This window comes from Mus caroli, unplaced genomic scaffold (genome assembly GCF_978045245.1).
Source record: "Mus caroli unplaced genomic scaffold, Mus_caroli_1 scaffold_6, whole genome shotgun sequence".
Taxonomy (NCBI): domain Eukaryota; kingdom Metazoa; phylum Chordata; class Mammalia; order Rodentia; family Muridae; genus Mus; species Mus caroli.
In genome coordinates this window covers 109668389-109694677 of record NW_028227261.1, presented here as the reverse complement: position 1 = coordinate 109694677, position 26289 = coordinate 109668389, and the positions used below count along the sequence as shown (strand labels likewise).

At 46.0% G+C, this 26289-nt stretch overlaps 2 protein-coding genes across 5 annotated transcripts in view; one reads left to right on the top strand and one right to left on the bottom strand.

The window, feature by feature from the left end:
- The window catches only part of Grhpr (glyoxylate and hydroxypyruvate reductase), a 15948-nt gene extending 10367 nt beyond the window's left edge, over window positions 1-5581 (top strand). Inside the window, exons 10-11 of one of the 2 annotated variants that reach the window (XR_003836414.2) lie at window positions 1412-2475; window positions 2614-5581. The gene's annotated coding sequence lies outside the window, so the exon portion shown is untranslated. The other variant, XR_002377715.3, reaches the window with a different exon arrangement.
- Zbtb5 (zinc finger and BTB domain containing 5) lies at window positions 1514-26289 on the bottom strand. Of its 3 annotated transcripts, XM_029475869.2 has the most exons (3): window positions 25723-26289; window positions 24539-24687; window positions 1514-3802 (listed from the first exon to the last, which is right to left on the bottom strand). In XM_029475869.2, exon 3 carries the CDS (start codon window positions 3796-3798, stop codon window positions 1786-1788), a length of 2013 nt encoding a protein of 670 aa, XP_029331729.1. In that variant the 5' UTR covers window positions 3799-3802; window positions 24539-24687; window positions 25723-26289; the 3' UTR covers window positions 1514-1785. The 3 variants fall into 3 exon arrangements, with proteins under 3 accessions (XP_029331729.1, XP_021015421.1, XP_021015420.1); XM_021159762.3 differs by lacking the exons at window positions 24539-24687; window positions 25723-26289 and adding an exon at window positions 21377-21502; XM_021159761.3 differs by lacking the exons at window positions 24539-24687; window positions 25723-26289 and adding an exon at window positions 20089-21355.

Here is a 26289-nt window from a genome sequence, read left to right as displayed (position 1 = left end):
ACAGGCCCCAGAGCAAAGTCCACTTGTATCGAAGCCAAGGTGAGGGGCAGACTTGAAGCACCACGTCCCTAAGACAGGAAGGACAACTGCTAGTCTATGCCTGTGATATTGGCTCCTCACCCAGCAGGGCCGCTCTGGTTCTCCATGCTGACCCACCTGACTCCCACTGGTCCCTATAAAGGTGATATATAGAGACCCACCCCATGGTGTCTCAACAGGACTGCTGACCATCAGCCGCACAGCATCTTCTCAAGTGACCCCAGTGCCTTCAGTGGTCTTTCCCACAGCTGCTCAGCAGCAGGAGTCCAGCCTGCCATTCGGGCTTGCTTCCCTGGGAATCAGCTCAGATGTCATGCCCTCTCAGAGCATTACAGGTCAAGCCACAGATTCATGGTCACACCAGCTTAAGAGAAGACACATGCTCATTTTTGTTTTAGGATATACAGAAATAAGTGGCTCTCTAAAGTTAATGAATTTCTCTGAATTGTGTACAATGGTTTGGTATCTCTGAAAAAAGTATGAAAAACATTCTTGTTCATCTTTAGCTTACAGATATGCATGAACCTGTGCTATTCTCCTGGGTGCATGTCAGGATGCAGCAGCCCTGGCAGCATGGTTATCAGGGGACAGAGAACTGAATGCCACCCCGAGAATCTTGGGTATTTTTGGTGAATTCTATGCTGTAGGCTGCCTGACTCTTCCAGAGCCTGTGAAGAACTGAGGAGACATGAACACTCCTACAGTTAAGTCTGATTCAACATTGAGTTAGAGGAGGGACACCACTGAAAGCTGAGGTGTAGCTGTGAGAGCATACACAACAGGAAGAAAACTACAGCAGCGCTGCTGTGGTTAGTCTAACTGGTTACGCCCAGGAGAGGTGTTCTATGGCGCTTGGGAGTGAGAAGTGACAAGGTCAAGGGCAGCTGATCTTGGGTGGCCTTGGGCATCCAGATGGCGTGAAAGGCAAATGCGCCGTGAGAACCCATACACAGGACTCCGTATCACCAGAGGAAAGACGGACACTAGCTTCCCACTTACATCAGACAAGTACAGTATCAGAAATACACGTTGGTTAAAACCCTGCTAACACAGCACGGACAGAAACACCTCACTGTCACTCCTACAAGTACACACTCCATTACAACTTTAGTTCTTAAAACAAACAGAAAAGTTACTAAAAACACCTATGCCATAGAGATGTATTCAAAAGTCTATACACCTGGTAGTCCAAGGGCATATTTCCCTGGACTCAGTGTGAGCACCATCAGAGGGCAGTGTCTGTGACTGCGACTCAGATAGAAATAAAAAATCCACAGGACTTTCAGAGGCCTGGGCTAGCTCAGGGTACACTTTAAGCATCTGTGGCAGACAGCCTTGTCCTCCAGGACCTTTTTTTTTTTTTTTTTTCCAGATAGCACCAAGTCACCTGGTTACACACGGTATGTTCTGCATTGCTGTACAGGGATGGAATACTCCCATCACAGGATACAGGACATTTAATTAAATGCTTCACAGAGCTTTAAAATAGTGTTAAAATGTTTTCTGCACTTTCATTTTTAAATTCGATATTCTTAACAACAGTGACAACCTACTTTAGGACTGCATTCCTCCACCCTAAGAAATGTGCAGGTTAGTAAGGGCTACACCTAACAGTTCTCTGCTTACTCTCGGCTGAAATTCATGAGAGCCACTGGGCAGTGAGACCGAGTCCAGTGACAAGAGCTGCCTGCCTACAGCGGTTTTAGTTTCAGTGCAGACTGGCCTGTGCGCTGTGGCGAGGAGCGATCAGAGCAGGGTGCTCGGGAGGTTGCTGCTCTGCCAGCGCAGGCAGGTCGTTTTCGAGTGTTTGTACAGGTGGCTGGACTGACTGAACCGTTTGCCACACTTGAGGCAGGCGTACGGCTTTTCTCCCGTGTGGACCCGGATGTGCTTCTTGCAGTCCGTCAGAGTCAGGAAGGTTTTACAGCAGATTTTGCAGGCATACTTTCGAGCTCCCTCCACAACCAAGACATTGTGCTCCGATAAGGCCTTCTTGCACTTTGACAAGACATCAGCAGACGCCCTGGTCAACTGCGGAGGGCCAGGCTGGGAGGTGTGGCCATTTTCAAATGAGGTGGCCCCGTTCATCATTAGCTGGGAACTGGCTGAGTTTTCAGAGATCTGTGAGCTCCTGACAGAAGTTACCACTGGCATTTTTGGAGCTATTCGTCGGTAATATGGAAAGTTACTGGCCCCTCCTCGTGGGGAACCCATCATGGCCCTGGAGAAGGAAGAGTGGAGACCCAAGCCAGACCTGGAAAAATCCATCCCGAATTGTTCTCCTTGGTAGCCTGAGGTCTGCACACAGGGCAGGCCCATCACCTCCTGCATAGGTCTGACGAAGTGGGAGTCTGCAGGCTCACTGAACGGGTTCTCTACATGGGAACCAGGGGCAGAGGAAGGCCCACTTGCTGGCCCAGCCTCTGGACTCAACAGGTAAGGGGCCTCGCCCTCGAGCCTACAGTCACTGGTGGTGTTTGGGAGGTTGTCGTCAGTGCTCTGACTTGCACTGAAGTTACTCCCCCTGCTCTTGTTGAGAAAATTGGAAATACTAAAAGAGGTCTTATGTTCTAGATTATTCGTGACTTCCAAGATGTGGATGTCCCCGACCCTGTCGGTGCTGGACTGGGGATCGGAAAAGCTCCGGTCACTGCTTTCAGGGCTGAGGTCTATCTTCTCGGCACTGACCACCACTCCTTCCACCTCCACAGACTCACTGCCCTCTGCTTGGGAGGTCACGTCACTCACTTCATCCTGCGGCTCAGGAGAGCTCAGGGGCTCCGATTTCACCACCACTCTCATGTGCTCCTTCTCCCCGAGGCCAACCTCAGGATTTTCACACTGGAAACTGCCTTTCTCAGCCACAGCCTCTTGTTCAAAACTCGTTTCAACCTGAGTTGCACGAGAGGCCATGTTGCCAGCACTGCCATCTGACTGGCTGGGCACTTGAGCATCTTCTTGGGCACCAAAAGGCCGATCAAACATCATGGCACTGTCTTCCTGGTTGTCAGCCATCCCATCGGGTTTAGGATTATCCACAATTTTCAGAGAATCCGGTGAGAAGAATTCCTCCCGGGAATGAACTCCCGCAGGCCCGCTCTCTGGAGCAACATCTGAAATGGCAGATTCCTCCATGGAGGGTCGCAGGCGCTGCCGGGCCCGCTCCTCTACGGACTGTTTGCGCTTGTGAAGGCGTCTCATGGGGAAGGGGGTCCGCTGGTCCAGGCTACTGCGCATGGATGAGCTCATAGGGGCTGTCGGCTCCTCCGCACTCTGGCTGGAACTGAGGGCTGAGCTCACAATGCTGAGTCCCAGCTGCTGCAGCATAAAAGAGCGCTGCATGCGGGCACTCTGCTCCTGAGCACGCTCACTAGAGGGAGACATGGGGAGCGTCCTTGTCGTCAGGTAATGTTTACATGCCTTAACAACAGAGTTCAGATGCAGGTGAGAGGCTGCCAATAAGACATCCATAACGTTGCTCTCCCCTAGCATGAGGGTGGAGGTATACATCATGTCAATCAGGGCGGCGAAGGCCTCGGCTGTCACCACCTCACTATCTAGCTGGATCATGTTCATGGTCTGATCTCCTTCCGCCACCGAGAACAGTGCTCGGAAATGCGTACTGCATGCTGCCAGCACGGAGCGGTGGGCTTTGAAATGCCTGTTCCCCACTACAATGACACAGTCACACAGCTGCCCATGAAGTCTCTGGTAGTTCAGCTGCTGAAAGATCTGCTCAAAGTGACCAGGAAAATCCATTGTCCTATACAAGACACAAAGGAAAAAGGGTTAAGACCTAACAAAGCTTAACTCAGAACCAGAACATAGAATGCACTAAGAGAGGTGTGGAAGCCGGGCCATGGAGGTGTAAGCCTTTAATCTCTGAGTTCAAGGCCAGCCTGATCTACAAAGTAAGTTCCAGGACAGCCAGGGCTTCACAGAGAAACCCTGTCTCGAAAAAAAGGGGGCTTGGTGGGGCGGGTCAGGGCTGACAAGAAGGTTCAGCCAGTTAATATTCCTATACCAAGCTTAACAAACTTAAGTTCCATCCCTGAGTCCCACATAGAGGAAGAGGAGAAGAACCAACTCCCAAAAGCTGTGCTGTGACCACTAAACACCCATCAGGGGACATCGACATATGTACACACACAAATAAGTGCAATTTTAAAGAATGGCCGGCCACATTTGGAGCTTTTAAAGCTTGTGACATCTAATAATGGGCCCGAATATAAGACCTGTCAACTATGGAGCAAAAGTCAGTTCAGCTCAAGCTCCAGATCCATTAGCCCTTCATGGAACTTGCTTAGAACACTGAGGTCTCTGTTAAAAAAGCCCCACTGAAAGGCTGAATTGCTCCACTGAAATTTGTTAGCATTCAGCATTTCCTAGAACAGTGAATTCCAGCAGCCTTAGCAACCTTAGTGAAAAGGGCAAATCGATAGCAGAGAAGATTACTAGCTAGAGACGGGAACAGACTGCAAACCTGCACTCCCCTCCCACACCCTGCACTGCAGCCCTGAAGCCAGCACTCTCTTGGAGGTGGTTTTTTTTTTTTTTTTTTTTGGTTTTTCGAGACAGGGTTTCTCTGTATAGCTCTGGCTGTCCTGGAACTTACTTTGTAGACCAGGCTGGCCTCGAACTCAGAAATCCGCCTGCCTCTGCCTCCCGAGTGCTGGGATTAAAGGCGTGCGCCACCAAGCCCGGCTTTTTTTTTTTTTTTTAAGGTATAAAGCAGGGCTGGGAGAGATGCTCAGCAGTTAAGAGCACTGACTGCTCTTCCAGAGGACCCAGGTTCAATTCCCAGCACCTACATGGTGACTCACAACCCCTAACTCCAGTTTCAGGGGAATTGATGACCTCCTCTGGCCTCTTTGGCTACTGTACACATGGTACAAAGACATATGTAGAGGTAAACACTCATATGCATGAAATAAAAATATATAAATAAAAGCTAAAAAATAAAATAAAATCAGGGCACACAAAGGTAAATGTACAGCGGTTAATACTGAACTGGAGCTGGGATGGCGGGACCCAGAGTGTGACAGTTGTGTCCCAGTATCCTAACTTACAAACTGCTACAAGGACATGGATTACATGGATAGAATGTTTACAGTAATAAATTATACATTATAGCTCCAAAACCAATAGACTGTACCTTAAAAATAACAGAAAATAATAAAGAAAGAAGTGAGGCCACAATGAGCTTGACCCAAAGTCACGCTTTCAGAAATGACAGGGCACCCACAGCACTAAGCAAAAGGACTGCTCACAGTGTCACTAACAGCTGATAACATCAGATCATTCTTCCTCTAGGTAGCGTGTTGTTTCTTTTGAAAAGCAGTATTTTTAAAAGACAGGGAAATATTTACCAACAGAACAGTAAATTTACTTTAAATATACTGCGAAGTTTTTATTATAACAAGTTCAAGGAGAAAAAGAAGGGCCCACATGGTCTTAATGCTGAGTCTCGACCCAATAAATATCTGCATATTTCTTCAAATTATGTGAAATAAAAACTTGCTTACTTTTATCTAAGAAATGACTACATCTCCTAGGAACATTCATTTCAGGTCAGTCTGCCTGACTAGGGTGGGGATCAATAACCCCAATGAGGCACTTCTGTGCCCTCCACAGAAACACAGTCCATTTCGTCCTCTCCAGGGGAGAAACCCTGGCCTCGAGGACAGGGGTCTGAAGGAATTAACTGCTAAGCCTGGGGCACAGACGCACACAGAACACCTAGCATGCCGAGTACTATAGATAAAAGGACCAACCAGACAGATCCACACCCTCGGGGAGAAAAGACTAATAAACAACTCTAAGGTACTGCCATGATAAGACGCCACAACAGGCACAAGCATGGGGCTCCTGCCTCTGACAGCCGGGAAAGGGGTACTGAAGGCTTGCTGGGGAAGAGCTCTTCTAGGGTTGGGGTGCTGAAGCAGACCCTCCCGAGGGCCCCCAGAGAGTGATGAGTGGAAGAGAAGCTCTGAGTTAAAGTCTGCACACCTGACCTCCACCACTCCCACCCACCTCTACCTGCTCAAGGACTGACAGTATGAATGGCCAGGTTCAGACTTCCCGGGGAGACTGGACTTTTGTATATGTAGGATAACTGGAAAGCCCAATAAAATACTTAGGTCCCATGTGGCAAAACACATTCATCTCCAAGGACAACCCATTCACTCCGCTTCCAATCAGTCAAGGCTTCCTTCCTACTGGAAATGTGAAGGAGCAGCCCACACTGAGAAGAAAACAACGCTCTTAACACAAGGCCAAGCACCAGAGGCTGGAGAGATGATGGCTCCCTGGTTAAAGCACTGGTCACTCTTCAGGGGACACAGGTGACTCCTAGGTGGCAGCTCTCACAACAGTCTGTAGCTTCAGCTCCAGGGGATCTGACAGCCTTTTCTGGACTCCACTAACACCAGGCACACATGTGATACACAAACATACATGCAGGGGAAATATTCATAACACATAAAATGCAAGAATAGTTCTGATGATCGCAGAGTACAAAATAAACAGAACAGTGCCCGGGAACATTTGGAACAAACAAATGATTTAAGGGGAAATTGAGGTCAAAACAAAACAAACGTCTATGGTCAATAGCCTCAGATAAGATAGCACATCCATGAAATAAAAGTATTTTTCTTTCTTTTTTAAAAGATGATTTATTTGTCTTATGTGTAAAAGTGTTCTGTCTGCACGGGCATCTATGAACCACATGCATGCCTGGTGCTTGCTGAGGCAGAAGAAGTCATTGGATGGCCTGAACTGGTTGTAAGCCTCCATATGGGTGCTGGGCATTGAACCCGGATCTTTTCTAAGACCAACTAGTGCTCTTACTGAATGCCTGTGATGGCATATGACTGTCATCCTAGCACTTGGGAGGCTGAAGCAGGTATGCTGAGAGTTCAAAGCTAGCCGTGGGGGAGGGGAGAGAAGGAAAAGAGAGGAAAGAAAGGGAAAAAAGCAGGAAAGGGAGAGAAAGAAAAATTACTGGAAATTCAAAGTGACAAAGAATATTAAGTTAATAGAACTGGAAGAAAATGATTGAGCAAATCTCCCAGATTAAGACAAATGAGAAACAAAACTGAACAGCAAACAGAAGATTAGCTAATGAAGCCTAACTCTAACCTCAGAACTCAAAGACAGAAAATGGAAGAGGACAGTGATTCAGAAAATAATGCAGGGTCTGGTGTGGCGTGGCTCAGAAGCTAAGGCACTTCCTGCCAAGAGTTCAGTCCTGGGAGAGAAATGATAACTGCAAGTTGTCCTCTCAACTGTGTATGCACAAACACACAAATCATCAAGCAATGTTATGGAACCTTAAATTTAAAAAAAAAAAAAAAAGAGTTTGGGATCCAGTGGTGGAGTAGCAGTGACAGATTTATAAAGAATTAGGATAAAATTAGCATTAGACTCTTTCAAAGCAATACTAAAGGTTAAAAGATAACTCCTTCAAAATTCTCCAATAAAATGATGATTTCCAACAGAGAACTCCACTCTTAGCCTACTAATCAATTATGATGGTAAACTAAGGCATTTCAGAGAAACAAGGACTCACAGGGTATCTGTTATCTCTCACATCTCAGAAAATTACTAACAGATTTTAAGCAAGCTGAGAAAACAAAAACCAACAAACAACAAAGGAAACAGAAGAGCTGTAATACCTTGGCAGGAGAGAAGCCATAGAGAGAGGCACTGAAACAACAGAGCCCAAGAATTATAGACTAGAGTCCCCAAAAGATGGATCAATGGTGCCAACAATTACAATTAGCCCTGGGGCTGTTCAATTATGGATACCACACTTGCTATGTTTATACCTAACCCCCATGCTAGGGTTCCTAACATGGCCTTGGAAGTCACTGGACCTCTTTAACCTCTATCGGTTCCTCTTCCAGTGTGGTCACAGTAGATGCATCTCCTGTCTGTTTTTCTGTATTACTTTTCTCTTTAATTGGCTTATTGGGGACAAGTGGCAGAGACTAGCTTGATAAGACTGCCAGGTCCCCATTTAGAGACTGCCGTATCCAGGGATCCATCCCATAATCAGCTTCTAAACGCTGACACCATTGCATACACTAGCAAGATTTTGCTGAAAGGACCCAAATATAGCTGTCTCTTGTGAGACGATGCCGGGGCCTAGCAAACACAGGAGTGGATGTTCACAGTCAGCTATTGGATGTATCACAGGGCTCCCAATGGAGAAGCTAGAGAAAGTACCCAAGGAGCTAAAGGGATCTGCAACCCTATTGTTGGAACAACATGATGTACTAACCAGAACCCCGGAGCTCTTGTCTCTAGCTGCATATGTATCGAAAGATGGCCTAGTCGGCCATCAATGGAAAGAGAGGCCCATTGGACTTGCAAACTTTATATGCCCCAATATAGGGGAATGCCAGGGCCAAAAGAATGGGAATGGGTGGGTAGGGAAGTGGGGGGCGCTATGGGGGACTTTTGGGATAGCATTGGAAATGTAACTGAGGAAAATATGTAATAAAAATATTAAAAATAAAAAAAAACTGAACTCAAACATAAAAAAAAAAAAAGACTGCCAGGTCCCAGGCTCTGACCCTTCAATGTGGATAATAAACACAATAACAAAGAGAAGTCTAAAAAGGATGAACCTCCACATGGCAAGCCAGGTAGTTCAGTCTAGAGCAGTAAGTTAGGTAATCTCTCCAAGGGGTAACGGGGAATGCATAGCTCTGATGTGGCCGAATGTCAAGAACTGAGCAGTTTCACCAAAGAAGATACATCATTGGGGGTGGGGGGGAAGTATGTAGGCAGCGGGCTGCAGAGCAGACTCTGCTAAGAATATTTGCTGCTCTTCCAGAGGACCCAAAGTCAGTTTCTGCACCCACGTGGCAGCTCACAGCTGCCTGTACCTATGGCCCCAGAGACCCTGACACAGTCTTCTGACTGTCTAGTCAGGTTCTGCACCCACGTGGCAGCTCACAGCTGCCTGTACCTATGGCCCCAGAGACCCTGACAGTCTTCTGACTATCTAAGGTGCCTCTGTGCTTCCCCTTGCTTCTCACTGAAGTTTGCTTTGGGGTTTATAGGTGCAAATGAGCCATAAGCATAAATAGTTTATACCTAATTTTATTTTATTCCTCGTTACAAGATAATAAAAACAATTCTCCTTACTTAAAAAAAAGAAAAGAAAATACAAGTATTTTCAAATTGAGGCTATTCTGGGGGAAAGGCGGCTGCTCAGTGCATCACACCATGCTGCTCAACTGTGGACAGTATTTGTAGTCATAACTTATCTGAGCCTGGGAGAGTGAGGGTGCCAAATGTGCATGGGAAGTAGGGAGAGAAGCACTGTGATAAAGGTCCTCCCTGTAAGAATGCCATGTGATGGCCTGTCTCAAAATCACTGAAATCACGTTCAGAAGTCAACGGGGGAAGACAGCGCAAACATCTGAAAACAGCTGCCTCTGAGGAGTCAGAACTTTGGAGGAAAAAGGGTAGAACAAGGGACTGCTGGTATTTTATCTCCTAGCTACAAGCCTAGTGGAACTATGGGATTAAAAACAACATATACACAATAATAATATGCATGCTTTTAGTCCCAGCACTCTGGAGGCAGAAGCAGGAGGCTTTTATTGAGTTTGAGGTAGCCTGCTCTACATAGTGAGTTCCAGGGCAGCCAGAATTACAGAAAGATCCTGTCTCAAAAAACAAACAAGCAAGCACCTATACATAAAGCGTATGAGTATGAAGGAGGCTTTGCCTCATGCTGCCTTTGTCTGTAACCCCCTCAGCAGACCACACGGGGACTCACATGCAAGAGATTTATGCTACTGGGAGAAGCTGGAACCGAGAAATAGAAGAAAACAACAGCAGCCAAGCAAGGTCCAACTTTATGGCAGATTCAACCTTGGTCTTTTCTAACAGCGGAGCGCTGGAATATTTAAAAAAAAAAAAAAAAAAAAAAAGCCTCAGGGGCTGGAGATGGCTCAGTGGTTAAGAGCACCGACTGCTCTTCCAGAGGACTCAAGTTTGATTCCCAGCAACCACATGGTGGCTCATAATCATCTATAATGAGATCTGGTGCCCTCTTCTGGCCTACAGGCATACATACAGGCAGGCCAGAAGGTCAGCTGATAGAATCCTTCCAGACATGTAAGCTTGACTTCAAGGTGAGTTCAGCCCCAGCAACCGTCTGACTCTGACGGTCACACCCCAAGGATCATTTTGAGCCGAAATAAATCTCTGAGGTGAGTATGCCAAATGGTAGGAAACATGTTAACATTTTGTCCCACATCAACATTCAACTAGTATCTCTAAAAGGCTCTTTTGGTCAGTCAGTCAGTCAATTAGTCAGTCAGTCTGTCTGTCTACTATATCTTTGGAGGAAACTGGTTTCTACCTACTACCCACCCCCCTTTTTGGACAGTTTCATGTAGCTATCTTCTCACCCAAGAATGACCTCAAACTTCTGCCACTCCTGCCTCTACCTCCAGAATGCTGGGATTAAGGTACATGATTTCAGGACTCAAACCTGGGGCTCTGTGGATGCTATGCAAGTACTCTACCGATTGAGCTACACCCAGCCCTTTCCTACCCACTCGTGATCCAAGTTGTAAAGGTCATACTGCCCAAGGTTCTGACAGGCGATGGAGAGCGGCCTGACCAACTTGATACCCTCCGCACACAACAACCCAAGCCACACTAGTTAAAGCCTGCTCTATGGACTTTTAATTGATGCTACCAAGGATGCTGTTTGTACCCAGGTTAAGTCTATCATTGAAGGTAGCCATTTTTAACAACTGGAGAATGAGACCAAAGCAAGAAAAAGCAGTGTTCAAAGAATACATCCTAAAGATATCAAAACCCCAAGACCCAATCATGACTAAAGCTAGTATCATCATAGAACGTCTTGATTTCAGGAGCCAATGACTTCTCCTTTTACCTTAGCCTATCAATGTGCCTTTTTCATAACTAGAATGAAATATACAAACTTACGTATAAAACACCTCTGGTCAACGCTCTGCCAGCTATCTCACCTCATGACAGATGGCATCACAACGGTAAGAATAAAGCAAGAGGAAGAGATCATAGGAAGCCAGAGAGCTCAACATCTTAACATGACAACTCTGGGGACCAAGCTTCCAAAATACGAATCTCTAGGCAACATATTTAAGCCACAGCCAAACTACAGTACTTGGCTTATGTTAGATCTTTGCTATGATGAGGTTCAAATTACATTTCCCAGAAAGATGGCTCAGCAGTTAAAGATCAATCACAAGCTGCTCGATCCTCCATAGGACCCCAATGTGATTCCTAGTACCCACATAGCAGCTTGTAGCAACCCTTTGTAATTCCAGTTCCAGGAGCCTCGTGCCTCCTCTAGCCTTCTTGGGAACCAGGCAACACACATGGTACACAGATGGACATAAAGGGAATACATGAGTATACAGATAAATATAAATCAATTCAAAAACTCTTTTTAAAGCCAGGTGCAATGGAGCACATCTGTAATCGCAACTCTCAGGAGGATGAGACAGATGGACACCAAGTTTGAAGCCAGAGTACACGAAAAAGTGAGTTTCAGACCAGCCTGGCCTACAGAGCAAGACACTGACTCGATAATCATATGAGCATAACTTTTTGGATAAAAGAGGTATTCTTAAAATCCCCTTAGTTTGTAAGATATAAAATTTGCTACTCTATTCTAATAGAAGACAACTGGATATCAAGGTCATTGTTATTTAAAACTATTAAGCAGCTCTACGAGAATCTGAGGTCCAGTCTAAAAGCTTTAAGGGACTGGCTGGTAGCTCAGCGGTTAAGAGTGCTTGTTGCTTTTACAGAGGACCGAAGCTTGTTCCTCGCATCACACTGGGCAGCTCACAGCCACCTGAACCTCCAGCTCCAGGGGAATCATGCCTTCTTTGAGCTTAGCAGGACTGAATACGCATACATATGAATAAAAGTAAATCTTAAAAAGTACAAATAAGGGGCTGGTGAGATGGCTCAGTGGGTAAGAGCACCCGACTGCTCTTCCAAAGGTCCAGAGTTCAAATCCCAGCAACCACATGGTGGCTCACAACCATCCGTAATGAGATCTGGCGCCCTCTTCTGGAGTGTCTGAAGACAGCTACAGTGTACTTACATATAATAAATAAATAAATCTTAAAAAAATTTAAAAAAAAAGTACAAATAAAAAATAAAAGTTGTATGTGAGCTCTCACTGAGAAGGCAGGAGTTTTACCCCCAAGAGGCCTATCTAAAACCTTCAAATAAGGTGTGTGTAAGGGGGCGGGGGCTAATGTTTCCTAAATAGACTTTTAAAAATGATCCGCTATGGGTCTATATGGCTGGAGGTATAGCAAACAATCTATTGCTTGGTACCTCTAACCCACAGTAGGTGTACAGCACAATTATTATCTAAAAAACAGATTTTCAGTAATGTCTAAACTACGTATAATGAAGAAAACACATTAACACCACTGCTCAGGATATCAGTGTGCATACTAAAAAAAACTGGCCATTTTCTCTTCAGATTGACTTCCTTAATAATGTTCTACTTAGTCCAATAAAATATTTGCTATATCTTAAGAGAACAAGCCAGCTAGTGATACACTTAAAACTATTTCATTTATATAGTGGCATACAAGCTTTTCAATAACCTACCTAATCCATAAAGAAGAGCACACCCACATTCAAATATCATCTACCGCCATGGCAAGTGACCTCCTGCTGTCTGCCAGCCAAGTTATGTACAGGATGCGTCTTAACATTCTAAGCAATTTAGTTTGCTTTTTGAGATAGGGTTTCTCTATGTAGCACCCTGGCTGGCCTCGATCTCAAGAGATCTGCCTGCGTCTGCCTCCATAGTGCTGAGATTAACCAAGCCAACACCAAGGAATTCTTAACATTTACTGTAGAGATGGGCAAAATCCTGTCAGGAAAAGAACTAAAGAGCACCTTTCCTCCATTTTTATAGAAAAGATATAGGTGCAAATCATTGTTAGAGAAGAAAACCAGGGAAGTTTCACTGGGGCAGACAGGCTTTTTTTTTTTTTTTTTTTTTTTTTTTTTTGCAATAGGGAGTAGAGGTGGGGTTTTGAGATGGGATTTCTCTGTGGCCCTGGCTGTCCTGGAACTCACTCTATTGACAGGCTGGCCTCTAAACTCAGAGAGCTGCCTTACTCTGCCTTCAGGGTGCTGGGACTAAAGGCATGCGCCACCAGTGCTGGCTAGCCAGTGACTCCTGTCTCCGTCTCTCCAGTGCTGGGTGACAGCCATGTGCTGTCACACTGGCTTTTGTTTTAATGTCAGTTCTTGGGTTGAGACTAAGTCCAACACTTGCATGGCAAGCACTGTACAGACAGAGCTATATGCCTAGTACCACCAAATTATTTTTTCACTGTTTAACATGTTCAAGATAGTATGTTGTGGAACCCAGATTTACACAGTAGAGTGCTAATAGTCAAGTCACAGGCGAGTAGTGAGAATGAGACATATAACTGGGTGCTTGACAAAGTGGGAGGCGTATGTGTAACAGGTAAAACTGGAAAACACAAAGGTGACCTCCAGTTTCTCACAACATGGACAATGGTATGAATTTATATAAACAGATATGAGTATGCTACCTTCCAACGTTACCTGAAGTTACCAATATTTAGCGTCAAAAAGTGACCTAGGTGTGAGATTGAAAAGAGGCAGAGCATGACTTTAATCCCAGCACTTGGGAGGCAGAGGCAGGCAGATTTCTGAGTTCGAGGCCAGCCTGGTCTACAGAGTGAGTTCTAGGACAGCCAGGGCTACACAGAGAAACCCTGTCTCGAAAAAACAAAAAAAAAAAAAAGGAAAGAATAAAGGTTCCATTCCCAGCAGCCTCAGACTCAAAAGTGTCTAACTCTCAAGTTCCAGTGGGCCCAACACCCTTTCCTGCCCTCTTCAAACATGTAATGTAGTACATAGACATACATATAAGCAATATAAAATAAAAACAAGTCTAAACTACTACTAAGAAGAAGTAGGGCTGAGGAACTGGCTCAGTGATTACCAGAGGACCTGGACTTGATTCCCAGCACCCACATGGTGGCCCATCAATCTCCTGTATATCCAATTCCAGGGGGATACAACTTCTTCCCTCCTTAGGCCCCGCTCACTCTGTAGACCGGGCTGGCCTTGAACTCAGAGATCTGCCTGCCTAGTTCCCAAGTGCTGGGATTAAAGGTGTGTATCACTTCCCCTTGCTAGAATATTATTTCTGAATGGGGGTTGGGGTGACATTTTCTGACAAAGAAAATAATGTCTAAGCACTGGGGGCAAGGATATTTATAAAGCTGACAAATAGGCTTAAGTGGTTCCATTCTGTCCCTCTCTAACTTTTGTCCTCCTAGGTTCCTGTTCTGCAGTTACCTTGGATTCTAGGAATAATATGACAGAGAGGAAAAAATTGTCTTTAGGACAGAGAAATGGAACTAATCCTATCCATGCTAAACCTAGCTGGAAAAGGTCTCCCAAATGGGAACAAACCACCCTGAGATTAGAACAGAGGCTCTCTCCTAAAGCTTATGGGAAGCAGATGTGCATGCTGACGGGGCAGCCGCTGTTCTAGACCCACTTCCAAGAATCAGAACAAGGACAATGGCCAGCCAGACTACTGGCCTGACCAAGGTGACCTGCTCTGTCAGCTGAGCAAACTTTTGTCTCTTCCTGTTTCCCTTTCCTACAAAATCTCAAGTTCTTGTCAGCTGATCCAAGACACATCTGAGATTACTGAGCCTGGCTGCCCTCCCTGATGTGGTTGCACTGATTAAAGCTGCTTTTCCACCCTTCAACAAGGCTCTGCTTGGTTGGCAGGTTGGGCCAGCTGGGACTGGCCTACTGGGACTTCTAAAGGACCTTTGCCCTAAATCTCTAGTAATAGTCTCTTACCAGTAGAAAAGATAGGAGAGAAAAAGGTAATTTCTTATACTGAGTTTGCTTTTAAAGCAGTATGAGCCACTTAAAATTGACAATGATCAGGATTTGACCATGCTGGGCTGCTTTTGACCTTCTTTCTATTCAATAAAGAATACAATGTATGTCGAAGTAGATGTGTTATGTGTGTGTGTGTGTGTGTGTGTATGTGTTTAGTCTTTTTGGGAGGAAGAAACAGCAGGCTTCATCTCCTTGTCATCCTTCCTTGACCTCCTTGTAGTAGAAACTAAAACGGTATAACAAAAGGCCTTGCAATTTTAGAGAAAGATGATGTTGAGCTAATTTAAAATTATGACTGAATAATTAAGATGCACTGAAAAATCAATTATACCATGTTAACAATATCATATACAGGGGCAAAACAGGAAGCAATTCACTCTAATCATTTTAATTTGAAAAGCTGACTATAAAGGATTTGTAAACCCACTTACTGAATATAAAAAGTAACAGATTATCATGTATAATTTCCAAAAGGCACACCACCATTTAATCATTCATTAAAGTTGGCAAAACAAATAGTTTGTTAATTTCCATTTATATAAGGAAGAGCCTCACTCCTAATCAGTTCTTCTCAGTAACAAACTTCCTCAGGAGCATACAGGCAAATCTGTAAAACTCACTCATTACAATCGGAGTGAGGTAACTGAGGATGGGTCTTCGAATTGCACCACATTTTATTAAGTCTAAAATGCCAGTGGTTATAAGCTCAATTATTTTGTGTAACACAAGAAAAGATGGAAAGAAAGCTGTCATTTTTGTTTGTTTTGAGACAGGGTCTCGCTTGCCGGTCGTGGTGGCACATGCCTTTAATCCCAGCACTCGGGAGGCAGAGGCAGGTGGATTTCTGAGTTCGAGGCCAGCCTGGTCTACAAAGTGAGTTCCAGGACAGCCAGAGCTATACAAGAAACCCTGTCTCAAAAAAACTCAAAAAAAAAAAAAAAAAAAAAGAGAGAGTGATGGAATTGAAGGTGTAAGCCTGAATATAAATTTATCAATTAAGCTATAATGTGCTTACTTACGCCATCCATCTTCAAAAGAATGTAATAAAATTAGTTTCAGGGCTAGAGAGATGTTTCAGCAGTTAAAGAGCATTGACTGCTCTTCCAGAGGACCCAGGATCAAATCCCAGCATGGCAGCTCATGACTGCCTGTAACTCCAGTTTCAAGGGACCCCACACCTTCACACAGACATATATGCAGGCAAAACATTAATGCACTTAAAATATTGTCTTAGTTAGGGTTTTACTGCTGTGAACAGACACCATGACCAAGGCAAGTCTTATAAAAAACAACATTTAATTGGGGCTGGCTTACAGGTTCAGAGGTTCAGTCTATTATCATCAAGGTGGGAGCATGGCAGCATCCAGGCAGGCATGGCACAAGGCAGAGCTGGGAGTTCTACGTCTTCATCCAAAGGCTGCTAGTGGAAGACTGAAGTCCAGGCAACTAGGGTGAGGATCTTATACCCACACCCACAGTGACACACCTATTCCAACCAGGCCACACGTTCAGATGGTGCCACTCCCTGGTCCAAGAATATACAAACCATCACATTCCACTCCCTGGCCCTCATAGACTTGTTCAAAAACATGAGTCTATGGGGGCCACACTTAAACATAGCATAATGCAAAATGCATTTAGTCCAGTTTTCAAAGTCCTCATAGTCTATAGCAGTCTCAGCAATGTTAAAAGTTCAAAGTTCAAGGTCTCTTCTGAGATTCATCCAACTAATTAACTGTAATCCCCAAAGCAAGGCAGGAAACCAGCTGGGCAAACTCCAAACTCTGCATCTCCATGGATGTCAAAGCAGTCTTCAGATCTCCACTCCTTTTTCATCTTTGTTGACTGCAACAAACTGCTTTCTCCTGGGCTGGTTCCACTCCCTGTTAGCAGCTTTCCTCAGCATGTATCTCATGGCTCTGCCATCTTTAACATCTTTGAGTCTCCAAGGCAATTTCAATGTTACAGCTTATTTCAATGTCTGGGATTCCACTTGATCTTTTGGACTCCTCCTAAGGGCTGGCATCACTTTTCCAGCTCTGCCCTCTGTAGCACTCTAAGCTCAGGTTGATCCACTCCACTACGGCTGTTGTTCTTGGTGATCATCCCATGGTACTGACATCTCCAATACACTAGGATGTTCCACTCCAACTAGGCTTCACCAATAGCCTCTCGTAGGCTCTCTTCATGGTGCCAAGCCTCAAATCCTTTGCATGACCCCTTCAGTCCTGGGCCATCAACTACAGCTGAGGCTATACCTTCTCCAATGGCCTTCCATGACCTCTCACAGCGCCAAGCCTCAGCTGTTCTTCATGACACCATCATGCCTTCAAAACCAGTACCACCTGGGTGACTCTTACACATTATCAAGTCCAGCTGCAGCACGAGATACAACCTTGGCTATCTCTGGAACACAGCTTCTTTGTGCTCCCAGAAAACACTTCCAGGAAGATTTCACCTCAGTAATGCTGGTCTCTTCTTAATCACTGCTAATTCCTTAGCTCCAGCTAACCAGCATCAATTGTACCAGTAGTTCCTTCCATTCTTAACTCTACAGCCAGAGCCACATGCTGAAGCTGCCGAATTCTGCGGCTTACAGGAATCAGAACATGACCCACTTGTACTATTACATTGTCACTGGCTTTCTGTTTTCCAAATCCTTCACTGCCTAAGCTTGGCTGTCCTGGGTCTTACTCTGTAGATTGGCCTTGAACACAGAGATCAGCATGCCTGTCTACTGGGATTAAAGGTGTGACCACCATGCCTGGATCTAAATTTAGCTGGGTAGGATCTTGCCCCAAAGTCCCACTCCCTTAATCTGTTATCTCCTAGAACACAGGATTTTGCTCCATTTCACTTCCTGGTACCCCTTTAATACTTGAACCATATATTTTATATTTTTTCCTTTCTAAGCTTGCTATGTTTGTTCAAACTTCTCTTCATAAGACTTAACCCAGAGAACAAAGTCTCTGCTGGACTTCTTTGAAACTTCCTTTGTCAATGAAATTAATCTGAGTCTCTTCACCTTAGCCTCAGGCAGACTTTTCAGACAAGGGCAAAAAGTAGCCACATTCTTCACCAAAATACCACAAAAACAGTTTTTATGCCACATTCTGAAATTCTTCTCCTTTGAAATCTCTTGGGCCAGGTCAACTCAGTTCAAATTACTCCCAGCAACAAAATCTTCCATATTCCTACTAGGATAACTCATTAAGCCCCATTTAAAGCATTCTATTGCTTTCTAAATCCAAAGTCCCCAAATCCACATTCTTTCAAATAAAAGCATGGTCAGGCCTATCACAACAATACCCCACTCCCAGTACCAACTTCTTTCTTAGTTAGGGTTTTACTGCTGTGAACAGACACCATGACCAAGGCAAGTCTTATAAAAAACAACATTTAATTGGGGCTGTCTTATGGGTTCAAAGGTTCAGTCCATTATTATCAAGGTGGGAGCATGTCAGCATCCAGGCAGGCATGGCACAAGGCAGAGCTGAGAGTTCTATGTCTTCATCCAAAGGCTGCTAGTGGAAGACTGACTTCCAGGCAACTAGGATGAGAGTCTTAAGCCCACACCCACAGTGACACACCTACTCCAACCAGGCCACACCTCCAGATGGTGCCACTCCTTGGTCTGAGAATATACAAACCATCACAAATATAAACAAATTATTTTTTAAACTTAGTTTTAGAATTGAACTACTAGAACCATAATGGATTCAAGTATGATAGGAGATCAAAAGGAAAGTTATCTACAGATAAAATAAACTTTAATACTAAGATCCTATCATCTCTTCTATGTTACAATCAAGTCAGTTCTCCAATATAATTCCTAGTCTGTTTGGGCCAGTAACAAAAGCTTTTGAAAACATTTCCTTCAGTTGTTGAGAGCTTTTGGTGCCACTTCTAGGAATTTGGCATTTTTCACTGGTATCCGACCAGGAAGTAGGCTCAGATAAGAATTTCAGAAACACTGACCACGGGGCTTTGCTTACTACTTCGCTTGATTACTTTGTCTTTGATCTAAGAACTGACCACGTGTCTGCATGTACCTAGAATGATATAAAAGCAGGCTGGGAAAAAGATAAAGCCGCTTCAGCCTCGCCGACTGACTGAGCTGGCTTGATCGTTCAGCTGCCTGCAAATCTGTCTATGCACCATGTGCATGGGGAGGCCAGAAGAGGGTGTGGGATCCCTTGGAACTGGAGTTACAAGTGTGAGCTACCAGGTACTGCTCTTAACCACTGAGCCATCTCTCCAGTTGCCATAATAAAAACTTTTTAGCCACGAGAATGATAACTAAAACCCACCAGGCATGCATGCCCAGGAAACTGTAAGGAGCAGGAATTCTAAGTGTCTGATCTTTAAGCATAGGAGAAGGTCGCCTTAGCCAGACAGTGTGGTGCTGCGCGCACCCCATCCCACCTGCCACACTGAGGGAGTCAGCAGAAAGCATCCCTGTTAATAAAGGGCAGGTGCAGTCGGCGCACATGCTCACAATTAACACAAGGAAAATGCATTTACAGCTAATTTACATTCTGAGAAATCAGCTGAGTTGCAAGTTGACATGGAAGCTGTATTTTGGGTTCTTTTTTCCCCTTCCTTAGGAAAACTGGAGGCTGACTCAGGAGTCTGTCAGCACAGACGCACCGTCTGCTGCTCACTCAACACAGGATTTTTAATAGGACAGAACTAATGTTAAGAACTTTAAATACTAAAAAGTGAATTTTGCTGTCCAAATAATTTTTTTAAAAAATTCTAATTAAATTTAATTCTAATTGGATAGTCTAGAGTCGTCTCTTCTGAACACACTGACCCTTAAAATTGGGGAAAAGACCCCTTCTTTAAAATGCTTTCCCCCAAAATCTCATTACTCATCAATTCAGCAGAATTCTGCTGGAAACACACTAACTACCTAGAATAAAAACGGCCAGCACCCCAGCAGACAAAAAAAGTTTTGTTTTCATCCAACTTTTAGGGAAGGAAAAAAAAAAGAAAAAAGAAAAACTTCCGAAAACAGACTTCTCACAAAGTCCTAGTCCATTTACTTAGCAAAACCCCAGAGCCCAGAATGAGCCCTCGATCTATTGACCTTACCTGGCGGGTCACCAAGGCTGCAGCAGAGGCCAGCTCTGTCTCTTGTCTTCCCAAGCTCGCTGAGATTTCCAGAAGGGTTAAAGTGGCCTTCCTTTAGCTTGCAAGCTTTTCTTTCTGTTAACACTCTCTTTTGCCCATCTCCTTTCCCCTACCCAGTAAGCCTTTAGCTTATTGCCAACCATGAGACTTTTCAGCAAATGAAAGCAAAAATCTTTAGCAAACTTACGAAGTGCCCGGTCCACTTTTTAAAACCATATAAAGCACACATGTCATACAAAGACAAATCACGAACGAGTAAGGCACAGTATTCCCTTCAATCTCTAAAAACTTAAATGTATGTAAATTCAACTCAACAGTACAAGAACATATTTTGGAAATATTTTTCTTTCAGTCCTTGAAAATTGCGAGTTTTATTAATTTCAATTACCTAGACTCAGATGACACTACTAAGGTAATCAAGACCTTGCTGAGTCTTTGACCCAAAAATTTTCCTCCAAAAATAAAAATAAGCAGAATGTGGTTCCTACAGTGTTCGCCACGATGCTCGGACGCAGACTGACCATACTAAGTGGCACTTTAGGAAAACAAAACAAAGAGCAGAAACCCTTAATCCGCTCCCTTATTTCTACTGTTGTTTATGTGCAAAGCAGTCGGTCCTCCAGGGGAAGATGAGACCGCTGTCTCTTACCACCGCGCCCCACAGCTCCTCGCAAGAAGCCTGGAAGAAGTGGCCATTCAATAAATGCCTACTAAACACTTTTGTCTAACAAGTTGGGACATTCCCAAACGCTGACTCCACCCCTGTTGTCGGCCGCTGGCTCCCGAATCCAGACAGCTTATGGCCTTGCTCTGATGAAACGAAACCTCATCGCTCAGGAGGACCCAGGGCAGGAGCAAGCGAGCCACTCGCCTCCATCCCGCAGGGCAGCCGCTCCTCGGTTCATCCCGCCAGGATGCAGATCCCGAGCGCGGGTCCCCACAGCATCCCGAGAGGCTCCATGTCCAGCAGCAGATCTGCAGGGCACCAGTCCCTGCCCCACCCCGCGCCGACAGCCAGGCGTCGGGACACAGGGGACGCCTGCGCACAAGAACTGAGCTACCACCCTCCTGGCCCCACCGAGGCGAAGGGTAACAATACCCCTCAGCAGTAAGACAGGGCGGACAGACGGCCCCGGAACGGCTGCGCGCTCCCCGATGCCTCCGCGCGCTCCCGGTGCACAACCGCCTGCACGTGAGCGCGCCCTGCGCGCGCGCGCCCAGGTCACTCTAGCTGATAGGGTCGCCTCACCTGAGCCGGGCTCCGCCCCCCTTCTCCTCGCAGGAGGAGGCGGTTGGCCCTCCTCCGCTCGGACCGACCCTGAGGAAGGAGGCGGGAAGGTCCAGACTGGCTTCCCCGGCTGTGACTTCCGCCCGCCCCGCCCCTCGCTCCCGGCTCCTTCAGCCCGTTCGCGCGGTTCTTTGAGAACCCTGCGGAGGCCTACGGTAAACGGATGTGAGGTACCCATGTCACCGCCCCCACAGGCCTCCAATGGCCAATCATCAGGAGGGCGGGCCCACGGTAGGAGTGACGTCCTGAAAATCTGACCAATCCGCAATCCCAGGACCCCGGCTGTGTTTACTACCACAGCATCCGTGAGCGCTCTGACCAATCACAATTTGCCTTACAGCCCGTAAAACTGTTCTCAAAGATCTTTGAAGGCGGGACTTATCACTTAGCAACACCAGGTTTGGCCTGTAGAAAAGCTATTTTATGTCACGCCCAATCAGAACTCAGCATGAATAAGGAAAGCTAGTGTTTTCCGTCTACTTGAGCCAATCGCAATGACGACTGCCAGCCCTGAGTCCCTCCAATGGCTCGCGCTGACGGCTTTCCTACCTTCGTAGTGACCTGGAGTCTGAAGGACGGGGGACTTCCTCTCGCTGTGAGCTGGAGATTACTTCTAACTTGTAGGTTTGAGAAAAGATGAAAACGAAACCCCAAGAAGCCGAATGAGACGAATGGAACCCAAAGGCGAGCTTCACAATGAGTAGGAAATGCCGTCGGTCAAATGGTGGTTGGGTGGATCGTCGCCCGCATCGCGTCTCAGATGCCCAGACGTCCAGCATAGCAACGGGAGAGTCGGAACTCAGTCCGTCGTGTGCCCACCAAGCCATGGACTCCAGAATCAAGTTTACAGTCGCCACCACCTTAAAACTTCGGGGCTTACCCCTCTTATCAATGCCGCAAAAGAGTCTGCTGGACCGGGTGGGAAAGAGGAAGGCCCGGCTGCAGCCTTGGCCTCTTGTGGTATACCACCGAGCAGAAAAATCAAGATTATGTGTTCTAAGATAGCTTTTCTGTTCCTTTGATAAAACTGAACAAAGCAGTTTGAAAGAGGAAGTGTTTACTGGGCTTGTCACCACGGTTTCGGGAAGTCCTGGGAAGAACAGAAACTGTAGACTAAAGCTGCCACCTGACTTGGGCTCGGCTGTCCTTGTGCTCAGGTCACACCTGCGTGAGGATGGACAGGCCACAAGGGATGAGCCCTACTAAATCAATTAATTAGCAAGCAATCCCTCTTCCCAAGTGACTACGAGGATAGTATAAAATTCTGACAATAAGCCAAGCACTAGTGAGAAACCCTTTCATGTATGTAGATCTTACGGTACTCTGTAACCTAGATAATATTTCATATCATGCAACTAGTAAAAAACAACAAAGCTTACAAAACAGCACCCTTCCCATTTTTTGGTGGAACTATTGAAAGAACCTAGTGGGGAAACCCCCACTCAACTCCCGATTCGGCGTGCACCCAAGAATCACGAACAGAACACAACACCTTGATGTAACAACATGAGGTAGTTTAATGGTGGAGCTCCGGGTCGATAAGTATCTTACACAGGAGACAGTGGATTCGACCACGAGGCTTGGAAGCTAGGGGGTTTTATAGAAAAGGAGTGGGGCTGGGGGAGGAATTGGTGCGGTTTCACATGACTGGTCATTTAAACATCTGCAGCCTGTTAACAAATATTTAACTTAGGTCAGAAGGGTGGGAGATAGGGAGGTACCGGGCCAGTCCAGACATGTAAGAGTCCTGCCTGGGCATGTCCTGGCCTGTCCTGCTATGTTCTCAGCCCCAGGTTTCAAAGCTCACAAACAACTCTTTGGGCTATTTGACATACATTGCATGAATCACAGGTCTCAAGCTTTATTTCCTTTCATTCCCCTCTTCTACTAAGTAATTCTAATCTTAGAATTTTAGAAGTCTATATCTCTATGTGGAGAATAGAAATCAACAGAATAAGAAGGGATAGTAAACAGAACTAGGCAGGGACCCTTCTAGTGAGGCTGAGGGTCTGGGCATGATGTAGGTGTACGTGGATCAGATCTCTGGCTGAAACTGGTGAGATGTCTTTTGGGGTACCCGGATCGTTCGCTGTAGCCAATTGTGACCAGCCTTCTTTCTGTACCACCTGCAAGCCTTTTAACTTAGCATACAGATTATTATTATAACAACATGTAGGTTTAAACACATCATTTATGACAGTGATGGACATGGGAGCCCCATAAAGGATCTTAAAAAGAGTAAGAGGGAGTATTTCTAGTTCTAAATAGGACAAGGGGAAGGAGTACCGAGTCTGCACCAGTCTCTTTTAGAATTCTATTCATCTTTTCTACCTGTCCTGAGCTTTGGAGCCTGTATGCACAATGTAACTTCTAACCAATCTCTAATATCTTGGCCAGTCCCTGATTTACCTGGGCAACAAAGGCAGGTCCATTATTGGACCTGATTACCTTGGGTATCCCAAACCTCGGGAAGATTTCTTCTAGGATCTTCTTGGCTATCACATTGGCCGTCTCAGTCCTGGTAGGAAAGCTTCTATCCACCTTGGAAAGGTGTCTATGAACACTAATAAGTACTTGTTGCCATATCTAGCTGGCTTAATTTCTGTAAATTCTACCTCGTCATAGCACAGGCCTTGCAGCTTTTGGCTATTTCTTCTGCCAAGTCAGAGAGTCCTGTAACATAGTAGTCAAAGGACCTAACCACACCTTTGAATTTCTTGGTCCCCAGGCGGGTCAAATACTGTCCATAACTTGATAGTGCTCAGGGGTGTATCTAAAGCCGGTCTCTCTGGCATCATAATAATCTTTAGGCTCCTTGACTGCCAGGATCATTGCTCCTTGGGCCGCCTGTTTGGCAGTTAGATTTGCCATCTGATTTCCTTTAGCCACAGCATCTTAGATCTTTCTCTGCAGATGTCAACAACCCTCTTTGTCTGTATATTGCTCCATACAGTGGCAAAAGCATTATCTGCTGTCAGTGTAGACTTTTCTTTTGCCATTTTTAGAGCTTATATCAAAGTCACAAGTTCAGCTTTCTGGGCCGACGTCCCTTCAGGGAGGGTGCTGGCCTGGATCACTTGCTTTCTGGCCACCACTGTACTGCTGTCCCCGCCTTCTGCTTACCTTTAACTGCGAGGCTACTGCCATCCGTGTACCAGCTCGAACCCTCAGGCCAAGGCTGATCTGATCCTTTAGATCATTTCGAGTACCAGTTTCTTCTGTCAGAATGTCAGCGCAGTGATGAGTAGGTGAAGTCTCATACAGTAGGGTTGCTGAGGATAGTGGGGGAGCGAAGGTCACTCGTTCAGTCAACAAAAAGCTCTGATAATGTGTCGCAGGAGCGTTGGTCATTATCCATCAGTCAGGGGGCTTTCGGATAATGCTCTCAAGAGTGTGGGGTGCCACTACAGTTATTTGCTGTCCCAGAGTGAGCTTATCAGCATCCTTGACAAGCAGAGCTATGGCAGCAATAGCTTTTAGGCAAGAAAACCACCTGCTGGCAACAGGGTCTAACTTCTTGGATAGGTAAGCCACTGGCCTTTTTCAAAGTCCTAAAGTCCGAGTAAGGACTCCTCTGGCGACCCCTGATCTCTCTTTCACACAAAGAGTGAAAGGCTTGGTTAGGTCAGGCAAAAGCTGGCCATCAGTAGGGACCTTTTTCATTTCTCTAAAGGCTTTCTGGTGATCTGGGGTCCACACAAACACTTCCCCTTCTTTGGTTAGGGGGTACAATGGGCAGTTAAAGTCACCAACCCAGGTATCCAGAGCCTGCAGAAACCAGCGGTACGCAAGATTTTTTTTACTTGCCTTGGTGTAGTTACAGCTTTTTTTCTGGCTTCTTTTAGCCACTGTTTTCCACCTCGAAGGGTGTATCTCAAATATATAACTTGAGTCTGACACAGCTGAGCCTTTTTAGCTGAGGCTCGGTCTTCTGTTGCCCAGGTTTTCTGTCTAGATCCTGTCTTTTCTTTCTCTCCTACCACTCTGGCCAAGTTTCTAGTCAAATGTCTTTCTTGTCTAAGATCCCTCCTGTTTTTTCTCTCTTCTGCCTCTCGCCCCTCTCTCCTCTCTCTCCCTGTCTCATAATATGCCTTCTCTGCCTCTTACTTACTGGTTCTACTCTAAATATTTCTCATTCGGAGTATCTCTCTCATCTCAGACCTCTCTAATCTCCTTCATCTCTATTTTCACTGTCTCTCCTGAGTCTGCTGGAGCTTTGCTCTTCCTTACAGTCTAAGCTCACCTTTTTCTAGACCTCTATACCCATTTGTCAGAGCCTGGTGATTAGACTCATAGGTGCTCCTTACCTGGGAAAGAAGTTTTAAGTGGGCAGATGTCTCCCTCGGTGGTTAGCAGCTTAGGGCGGGGCCACCCTAGAAGAGAAAACACGTGGAGCAGGGAAAGGGACGGCAGCTCTCACAGCTGGCTGCATCGGACCACTGACATCTCAAAATGAGAGCACTTTTTTCTGTTAACAAGAGACAGGATGCAGGGGACAGGGGAATGAGGAGCTGCCAGGGAACCCTCAGTGCAGGCTCCTGGGAGCAGGAGAAACTAGCAGGCCCCCAGGGGAGGGGCAGACACTGGCGGAGAGGGGGAAAGTGACTCAACCACTTGACAGACGCCCAGTGCTCGCTGCACTGTCCGCCCGCCAGGGTGGTGCCCCAAGTGGCAGCGGCGACAGCGGCGGCAAGGGAGAAAGCAGCCAGGCAGGCTCAGGGGATGCGCAGGTGTGCACCTGTGCGTGGACTCTCATCGGCCCCTCCCCAGCTGTGGCAGGCATTGTGGCCGCTCTAGGGAGCCAGGCGGGCCCACGCGGGGCCCCAGCGGGCCTCTGCCGCCTTGGTGCCTGCAGAACCCAGAAGTGAACAGCA